Below are 10,737 nucleotides of genomic sequence, written 5' to 3' on the forward strand. Positions count from 1 at the left end.
AGCTGAGGTTGGTAAGAGGGAAGAAGGTAGAATCATAGAATCATTTTGCTTGGAAAAGACCTTTAAGATCATTGAGTTGAAAACTTAATACAAGTCCACCACCAAACCATGTCCCCAGGCACCTCATCTAAATGTATTTTAAATATCTCCATGGATGGTGACTCTGTCACCTCCCTGGGCATCCTCTTCCAATGCTGGACTACCCTTTTGGTAAAGAAATTCTTCCTCACATCCAATCTCAACTGCCCTTGGTGCAACTTGAGGCCATTTCCTCTTGTCCTGTCACTTGTTATGTGGGAGAAGAGACCCACACTTGCCTCTCTCCACCCTCCTTTCAGGGACTTGGACAGAGCCAGAAGGTCTCCCCTCAGCCTCCTTTTCTCCAGGCTCAACAACCCCAGTTCCCTCAGCCACAAGGGAACTCAGCACACTTGTGCTCCAGACACTTCCCCAGCTCCGTTGCCCTTCTCTGGACACACTCCAGCACCTCCATGTCCTTCTTGGAGCGAGGGGCCCAACACTGAACCCAGCACTCGAGGTGCAGCCTCACCAGTGCCCAGCACAGGGGGACGATCACTGCCCTGGTCCTGCTGGCCACACTGGTGCTGATAAGGTGGAAGATAAGGTGGCAGCTCGAAATGAATGGAGTCCCAGGGCAGAGGGGCAAAAGACCCTAAAGCAGATCTGAAAGAACAGGAACTAGAACACCCAAACTGACAGTTTTCCAGTACAAAACTCTATGGGCAGGCTCAGGCATGAGGCTTCACAGCAGATAACAGTGATGCCCAAATGTCAAACCAGTACATCTTATCAAAACATTCCTCTTCATATTTTAAATTTAACAGCAGCATTTTCCAAGCATCTCCACAGTCCTGCTTCACCAAAGGCTTAAAAGCTGTGTAACCCAGGATAAGCAAAATGGGGAGCAGCCAAACGTGGCTCCAGAGCAGTTCAGGTGATAGAAGCCCCATCAGGGTGCAGCCCAAATGCCAAGTCTTCCCAGAAGGGAACAGCCTGGCAGCAGCTCCCAGGAAGGCTGTGGTGGGATCCAGCCCAACACCCAGGTCTGCCCCATGCCAAGCCTGCCCTGCACCGCAGTGACTGCACCCTGGGGAGCAGGCACCAGTTCTTAACCACAAGCTCCACCAGCAGCATCTGCCCTTAGGCCTGTCTCAGGTAAGACTCTTAAAAGTTTGTTGGTTTTTTGTTCTTAATTTGGGTTTGTGCTTCTAAAGTTGGGAGCTCAGCATCCTGGGAGATCCTACAAACGAGTTTGTTCGGGTGTTTAGGCAGCAATCTGTTGTTGTTCCTCTTTTTAATGCAGAAGATTCATTCATAAAGTCTAAACAACCCAGAAAACATTTTTTTAAAAGTTCAACTATACTCAGACTCCTGGTAAATCAACAGCAGCACCTGCACTCACACAAAGTTGTAACGTTACACATCTTGAAACAAACCAGTAGCTGTTGATTTGTGTGGTTTTGAAGTTGCATGTTCTCCACATCAAAGCTGCACAAAGCACCGGCCTTGATGTTTCCTGCTCCTTAAAGGGGTGAAGAGGGAAGAGAATTAGGACCAATCTAGTCATGGTTACATTATTTCCACAGGGGCTTGTCCTTCCTCCCCCACCACAAGTGGTGGGAGGTGGATAACTGGAAAAATCAAATCAACAACAGCAGCTGAATAAGGAGTAAGGTGAGAAACTGGATGTGTCCACCTGTGAGGTGTGAAGGACACATCCCTCCTGCCCCTTCTCCACCGAGCAATGGCAGGAGCCTACATTTCTCTCAGCATTCTCAGATACTGTTCTTCCTCCTCTGCAAGAGGAGCTTGCTCTCCATGGCCCTGAGCTGTCCTCACGTCATCCAAAGGTTACTAAGCTACTAACACTTGTCACTTACATCTACCCCGGTTTCCAACAGAATTCTGCCACATGCATAAAACAACTGCTGAAAGAACACCAGGATCAGAGGGTTCCTCAGCTGGGGCAGCCGTAGCAACCCAGATAAACATCATGTCGAAGCCACTTCCTAAATACTCACATCTCCTGCTCCCAAAAAGGACCGTTTCAGATTGCCCACACAAGCACTTTATGTTTCAGAGGAACACTACAGCCCTTCATCAGGAAACTTATGACTGCCAATAGAGTTATTCAGCTAAATTAAGACAGAGAAAGCTTTCAAGCCCGCAGAGTTGTTTTATTTATAACTTAGCTGAGAAGCTCATTTCTTCCAGGAAGTGAAGAGAACTAAGAGACTAATATTTGGAGGGGAGGGGGGGGAAGAAAACAAACAGGAGATATACATAAAGGATTTACCATATAGGCATGTGCTGTGTGCACACACACAGGCATGCTCTTTGAACTAGAGAAGGCTGCTTTGAAAATATGAAGAGATGGCAGTAAATGAGGACTACAAAAGCCATCTGCTTTGTGTATGGGGAGGTGGGAAAAGAGATTATACATACAGGACCTTTCCTTAGTTGGCCATAAAGGCCAGACTATGAAGTCTGCTCAAAGGGAAGCTTGTATAACAATCTTCACAACAAAGAAATAAAAACTTTATTGCTCGTGTAACTGTGCCTCAAGGGATTGCCAATGGGCTAGAGTTGGCCTGGAAAGATCACTAAATGCTGGAGGTTTACGGGGCTTGAAGCCAATAAAGCCAAAGTTCCTACATGGCATGCCCTCTGTTAAACAGAAGCAACTGAGCTCAGGAAAACACTGCACAAGGAGTTATCAGCAAGCAGTTCTGCAACCAAAGAGGTGTAGGCTAGACTGGTCTCACATCAGCCATGCCTTAGCATCTCCAGATGTCTCTGGTCATGCCACAGAGCATGACCAAAATAACACCAAGCAAAGACAGGGCAGCAACACTGCCTGCATCTGTCACAGTCATCTGCTAAAACAGCATCCACCACGCTTTGTGTGGAGACTTCAGCCCTCCCTAACAGGACCCTGTGGCAAATGAGATGACTTCAGCTGTTTCCACAGATCACTGCCTTGGCATCATGCTGCCATGAGTTTCCTGAGGTTACTGGGAATTAAGCAGGTGTGAGGCTGAGAACCTGAAAGCCATGGAGGCCAGTCATGAAAACCACAGCTTCAAGTGGAGCTGTAGCCACAGGTCTGCGTGTCGGACCTGGCCATCCACTCACTGCAGATCCAGAGGACAGAACAAGTCAAAGGAACCTTTAATAGAATAGGATTTGTTTTTCATTTGAGATTTATTGTTAAGTGGAAGCTGGGGGAGGATGGAGAAAGGAAGGATACAAATTGCACTATTCCAGTTCAAACTGGAATCACATTTTGACCAGTCATGCTAAGCTCTCACAAAAAGAATTCGGACCTTAAGCACTACCTTACCACAGCTAAGGCTGTGCTAGACGAGAATAACAGAGGCACGTTCTATAACCTTGAGGGAAAATGATTGAACTCAAAGGCTTTTGTACCTCATGGATCCTTTTCCCTCCTTTCCATTAAAAAAGAAGACATTTCTTTAGCAATATTCCAGATCCTATGCAAGGATCTTTGACAGAAGCAGGTTTGTAGAATGTTAATATGCAAAAATCAAACACAACTGGAGCTTTTTGATCTAGTGCAATCCCTCTCTTATTCCAAAAGCATATCCGTTCAGGAATACCATCTGTTCATAGTTTATTCTAGCCACAGTTCATTTCTTCTGCTGTATTTTCAAAAGGAAACATGCAGAATAAATGAGAGAGGCAGGACGTTGGATACAGCTTTTCAATATTGCAGGATGCATCTGAACAAACTGGAGAAGGTAAAAGATCCTGAAGGTTACCAGCATGGATCTGTCAGAAAGGCTGATACAGCACAAAGGGTCACGAATGCAGGAACTGACAGCGGATATCCAAGCACACACCGAGGAATTCGTTCTTATCTCAAGAGACTGTTGCCCAAACTACTCAGCATTTTTATTTTTCACTCTGTAACTACACTGCTCCTTACCATCCCTTCACCCACAGACCCTTAACTCCCAAAGGTCAAGAGTTACTCAAGGCTTAAGGTAGCTACATGCTGTCAATTGCTCTCCAAAAAACCACAGTGCTGTCATTTCACAAAGGTGGGAACTTCATTCCAAAGTTCCTGGAACTTTTCAGGAACAGAAAAAAGCAAAAAGCAGAATCTTGCTGTGCTTTGTCAATGAGAGAGACTGTGTTCAGGCTGGGTGAGGAACAACTGCTCTTCTCATTAACAAAGAGATTATAAATGCTGATTTCAATGTACTGAAGGCTTAATGAATGATTTACTACCAGCAGGATCTACACTTGATGCTGAGCACAGTTTGGGAGAGAAATGTGACTAGATCCTCACTCCCATCCACTCTAAGGTCAATACCTCTCTATATTAGACTGCTAATGGATTTATACCACCCAGGTTTGAGCTTTAGCTGGGTGGGATGTGAGTCACACCCACAATGTTCAGACACTGTCTGTACAGCCAAAAAAAAATAATATTATTTCAACTTTGAAGTCTCACTACGTTCTTTGTGCATCACTCACCATCCAGCTCTCCAAAAAGAAGAAAGTCTGCCACTGGGTTCAGGGCCAGACTGCCTCAAAATCTTTTGCTGAAGTGCCAACTACCTTTTTATGCCTTCACTATCATGCCTGACACCAGCTTACGCAGAAAGCTCGGTGTAAAATCCTGATGAAGCTAAGAGTTCCACCCAGGCCCTCCCTCAAGGATTTACTTCATTGGGTGCAGCATCAGCTACAACACCAAATTTATAGTTCAGCCTCGCAAAACATTTCAGTTTCTTTTGGCACAGGCATTGGAAATGACAACTTGGCAATGAAGCCCTAGATTTTGAAAGCTCTTTAATTCAGAGAATAACAAATGTAAAGAACTCAAATTGAAGCAGTATCCTGGCAGCATCAGGACTGCTGGATGCCAGTGCTGTCATCGAGCACTTCCAGTCGTGTGTAGGCACTAATGTGCAGAACTACCTCACCACCTATGAGCAGATACACCAGCATAAGTAGCACTCCACAGTAATAAAAGTCAATTCTTGCTCGAAGGGTTTGGAACAGTGGACTTGACAACTAAGTGCCAATGGGGAAATACTTCAGGAACAAAAATGGGCAGGAATGACAAGGCTTACGGAGGCATGACTACAGCGTTACTCATTTGAGAACGTATCTCAAAACTGTGGTTTGGGATTGTTCCAGGATGACATATCTGGCTTCTTTTGGTTTTGCAGACAATGTCACAGCAGGGATTTTCAAAACAGTTTGCATGAGGCAACGTTGGGAGTTTGACTAACAGATTTCAGAAGCGTACTCCTACTGCAAGATGGTTTGGAAGAGTTTGTTGGAGACAGGGCTCATGTCATCATGGGTAGACTGGAAATGAATACACCCATATTAGTCAATATGTACTTACAGAACAACAAGGAAATATTTACTCAGCACTAAGGGACAGTTTTAGAAACAGAACCAAGTGAACTCTCAAAACCTCTTTCCAGAGTTGAGTATTAGGAAGACATTTTGCTCTTCAGTAAGAGCATGATATTCTTTCTTTGCTTTCATGTGGTGCTTTCGCACACAGGTCAGACCATGAGGTCCTGCACTCACTCCCCTCACCTGGTGACATGGGAAGGGAATCACAACAAAGAGGTCACGGATTAAAAATGAAGACAGGGAGGGCTCACTCACCAGTGATGGTCACGGGCAAAACAGACTCAACTTGGGGAAGAAAAATCAATTTAATCCATTACCAATCAGAGAAGGACAGTGAGACGTAACAACCACATCTTACATCACCTTCTCCCCACCCCTCATTTCTTCCCGGGCCCAAATCTCTTTGCTCCCCATTTCTCTACCTTCCCCCTCAGCAGCACAGGGGGCAGGGGATGGGGGTTGCAGTCAGTTCACCATTGCCACTCTTCCAGGCATGAAAGTCCCTCCTGCAGGTTGCAAAAGCCCAGGAACAAGATGTTCCAACACGGGCTTCCCATGGAGTCATGGACCTCTTCAGGCTCAGCTCCTGGCTCTGGCATGGGGATGTCCATGGGCTGCAGACAGGTCTCTGGTCCAGCGCACCTCCTACCTGCCTGGCTCTGAGGGTTCACACCCGCTCTGGTGTTGAGTGTCTCTGGGGTCTCAATTCAGCCACAGCTGCCCTCAGGCTCGGCTTTCCCCTCCAGCATAAAGTCCTGCATGGCCTACACGTGGGGTATCTGCTCCGCCACTGAACTTCCATGGGCTGCAGGGACCTCAATTACCTTCTCCTGCTCTGTGTGTTGAACTGGGTGTCTGAGGTTCTGTCCTCCTCCTCCTCCTTCCTCCTGGCAAGGAAGCTCTCTCTTTGTTTAGGCCAATGGTCATCTCTTGTTCAGGTCAATGGTTCTCCCCACCTTCTTTTCAAGACAGTCCCTGCCCTCATAAATAGATTCACAGAGGCATTTCTCAATTGCTAATTGGCTCAGGCTGGGCTGGAGGTGGGTCCACCTTGGAGCCAGGAGAGCTTTGCAAAGCTTCTCACAGAGGCCATCACTGTAGCTCCTTCTCACACTACCAAAAACACCCCCCAACCCAACACACTTCATCATACACCTCATTGAGATGACAACTTGAGCTACAGGCAAGAATCTGACCACTGGGCAAACTAAACCTCTAACAGCCAAGTTCCTTTCACACTCACATCACTTTGGATGCTCTCCCTGCATCCTAGATGAGGTTTTCCATTGCTGTTCTGAGGTGAACGCGATCACTGCAGTTCCCTCACAGGCCTCCCAGCAGGACTCTGCTATTGCTTCCAACTCAAACAAACAGATTGCTGCAATCTACATCCACAGGATTAAATTACACTTGCCATGTCCACATTTTTTACCTTGTCTCCTTGCTAATCAGCACTCTAAGTATGTCTTCTTCTCTGAAGACTGTAACAGTAATGGGTCCTAACTATGCCAGCTATCATTGTAAGCCTTTGGATACATGGAAGCAAAGCATCTGGAAGGTAAAAAGAAGTCAGAAGTTTACCAATATAGTGTGAAATGAGCTCAATTTTCTGTTATCATTGTCTGGAGCTTGCCCAATGTGCTTGCCCACCGGTGTTAGTTGTTACACTGAAAACATGGAGGTCAGGGATGAAATCTCTCATTGCAGAGGAGGAATGTTACAACACAATCATTCCTGTTTCAGTTTACTGACAGGAGCCTTTACCTGTCAGTAGATGCTTCAGGAAAGAGCAGAAAACTACATTCAAAGAAGGAGTACAAGGGATAACACAACAGATGACCCATGAAAGTCTGATCAGAAGCTCTGCTCCTTCATAGCACAGTCCCAGGGCATTGGGCAAAAGCCTGAAACACCTTTCCCACCTAACCTGAAACTCAGAAATACCTTAAGTAAAACAGAAAATTAAAAGACAAAGCCTCTAAAGGCAATAAACTATTCATGGACTTTTTTAAGCTGGTAAGAAAAAAAAAATCCTACATGACCAACTTGGCACATTTTTGGGTGCTTTTATTTTTTATATATGTATAAAAATATAGACACACACATGTGTGTGTGTGTATGTCTGTATGTATATATACACATACACACACACATGCACACATACATGATACTAAACAGCACCTAAAGTATCTAAACAGACACTCGTAGCTCTGCTAGGTACCAGCTGAAGACTACACATGCCAGAATTCTCAGTGCTTTGGACTGATCAAGAAGCAAATTAATTCTCCAAAACAATCACAGGCAAATAAACCCACACTGGGGAGAGCAGGTCATTGCTTTCTGTGCCATGATACTTGTCGTGCAAGATTCTCAACACCCCACCACCCATAAAACAAGGTTGTCTGAACAGGCAGTAACACATCACTTGTAAGATTACCAGTGAACTTTCCAAACAATTCTTGTGTGTACCATCCTCTGTGCACTTCTAACAAGACCAGGAGAAGAGTACACTATGAGTTTTTATAGCTAAGAAAAGAAAAAAACCTCAACTAGAGCTGAACAAAAGCACTCAGAGGAAATCTGCATATATTCACAGATGGATACCTATCCCAAAGAACCCAGAACTGCCATCTTTATTCTGAAGCCTTTCTAAAATTATCACTCTAGTCCTTCTAAAATCTCCTACTGTTCTTACTTATACTAGTTACTGATAATTCTGGAACTCTGGTCTTGAATAAATCAATATTTATCTAATAATTCCACAACTCCTATCTCCCAGCAACGAATAATCTGGGAGAAGGTACACTGCAAGTCACCTGAAAAATGTTTCATGTAAGACACCTTTCACTCTCCATGGTATGTCCCCTACATGACTGACATCTTAAAAAGGTGATGAAAGTGGATAAATAGAAGCAGGGTTTGAGGGTGGCAGGAAGATGGGATTCTCATGATAAAAAGCAGGGTTTGAGGGTGGCAGGAAGATGGGATTCTCATGATAAAAAGCAGGGTTTGAGGGTGGCAGGAAGATGGGATTCTCATGATCAGGGAAGAAAAAAAAAAGGAAAAGAAAAAATACTCAAGAACCTTAAGCTTGCTCTCTGTTTTTAAGAGCGCTCAACCCACCCCCTGTCAGATCAGGAAGTCTCTAATTACCAACTTCTCCAAGGAATCCTAAACCAAGAGATATTTATTATGAAGGATGTTTGTTTGCAGGTATTTTTCTCTAGCTTTCTTCTGCGACATCCATCAAGAGTGATTGTTTGATTTGGAGTTTGTGCTAGGGAGCAAAATTTCCTGCAAGATCACACATGCATCTCACCTAAGCCAAACTGACCCGATTTTGCAGGAGTTTTACCATTTTGGGTTTGTCTTTTTAGTTCCTTTTTGGTCAAAAGCTACTTACTACACAGCTAAGAGACAGAGGAGAATGAGCCAGCACAGGCCATAAGGAAGAAGAGAGATACTCTTTCTAATCTTGCCCTACTTCCAGCCCTCTGTGACCTTATGTTAGACCTTTGTCTAACTTATCTTTTTTTTGAAGCAGTTTGCCTTGCCTGGGAAGTTCCCATCAAGTCTATTTCAATGTCTTATCATAACCCTCCTGTTTGACATTTGCTCCCAATATCCTACCTGGTAATTTTCAGTCCTTTACACAGAACTTGAAAGTTTTTCTGCTGAAGGTGTGCAAAACTTTAAAAATAGACAATAGCTCTCCCTCTCCACAAAGCAGCCCATTCTCTCGCATCAAATTGCTGTCATTTAATCCCAGGCCTTATCTTGACACAGAGAACAGTTTATTCCTTTCATTGCTGCAGCTACCTCTTTACATATTTAAAAGACTTATCACTCCCCAGAGTCTCACCCCCTCTAGACTAAAAGCAACCCCTTTTTCTTCAGCCTTCCTTGTAAGTCACGTTATCTAGAACTCCGATTTCTCACCTTGGCCTCTTTACTGAAGGTGGATTTTTCTCCCCAAAGCAACACTTCATTCAGTGTTTCAGTACAGAAGAGAGAGAGACAGCACATGTTTTTGGAGTTGAAAGAAAACACTCAATCTTGGAAAAACCCTAGACTTGCTCTAAACCAGCATCATTCTTCAACACTTTAAGAGAGCAGCACTGCATCTCTTCTGGAAGTAACTGGACAGCCTGCCTTTCAGTTGCAAACAGAGCCTCGATTGAACCACCACAGAGAGCCTAAGAGAAACCACAAATGTGTGAGGACACAGGAGTCTCACAAATACGCCAAGATCACCAGGCTGGGAAAAGCAAGAACTCGGAGCACAACTACATCATCATTAGTTACGCAAGAGTCAAAAGACAGCCGAGGGCCACAGATGAATCAATACAATAAGGTTAGGTTTAATAGGAAGGGTTTATTTTGGTGCTGAAAAAAAACCCCATTTAGTGCTTTTTCAGCAGCAGCTCGTGTGGCAGGTTATAAGTTATAACAACATAGATGACATTAGAAAAATTACCCCCAAAAAAACCCCCCCCAGTCAACTGCTTGTTTCAGATTCCTCACTTTTACTGAGCTGCTGCAGATTACAGAAGTTGCTAAATGAGCTCTGTAACCCAGCCCACTCGCCATATGTCCCTTACAAATTATTTAGCAGAATGGATTGCTGGAAATGCTCTCATCTGAGACACACAACCTTCTTTCACACGCAGGAGGAAAAGGGAACAACAAGGGTCCTACCTACTTCCCCTCTAACACGAGTTACTGTTTACTCCAGAGAAGGTACCAAAAGGTAAGATGGCATCTGGCCCATTTTGTTCTCCTGCTCCAAGAACAGCTAACAAAATAACACCAAAGAACTTGATACATGTGTTAAGCAGGACCTGATGTTCAGGAACACATACAACATATGTCAACAAATAATTACCTTTCAGTTGGAACCCAACGTGTTTTCCTACATGATTCCACAGCAGTTGTATCCATTCTGTGGGTGACTACGTCATTTGCTACTAGTAGTAATTATCAGGTTTATGTTCCCTATAGACTGTCATTTCATCACAACTTACAGAATCTTCTGGAGGTCTCTGAATCTTCCCCCAGTCCACAGATGGTCCCTTTTCTTGTAGGAATCTATGAAATAGCTTCTTAAATCCTTCCAGGTCCTTTTTAGTGTGCTACAAAGAAGAAATGAAGTAGTTAACACTGGCATTTAATGCACAGCTGCTCAATCATGGAAGCACTTCTAACAAACTTGATGTACAACCTATTCACAAGAGTAATTTTACCAGCACTGAAGTAGAGACATCCTAAAATTTAAGTAAAGTTCTAGAAGGTACCAAAAGCTCAATTTTCCCT

The 10,737-nt window shown here is 44.3% G+C and overlaps 1 protein-coding gene across 1 annotated transcript in view; it reads right to left on the reverse strand.

Annotated features, from left to right (window-relative positions):
* The window catches only part of UGP2 (UDP-glucose pyrophosphorylase 2), a 28,565-nt gene that overhangs the window by 11,081 nt on the left and 6,747 nt on the right, over positions 1 to 10,737 (reverse strand). Inside the window, 1 exon segment of the mRNA XM_010177854.2 lies at positions 10,449 to 10,556. Within this exon segment, the coding sequence (XP_010176156.1) occupies positions 10,449 to 10,556 (108 nt within the window).

This window comes from Antrostomus carolinensis, unplaced genomic scaffold (genome assembly GCF_000700745.2).
Source record: "Antrostomus carolinensis isolate BGI_N321 unplaced genomic scaffold, ASM70074v2 scaffold15631, whole genome shotgun sequence".
NCBI lineage: Eukaryota > Metazoa > Chordata > Aves > Caprimulgiformes > Caprimulgidae > Antrostomus > Antrostomus carolinensis.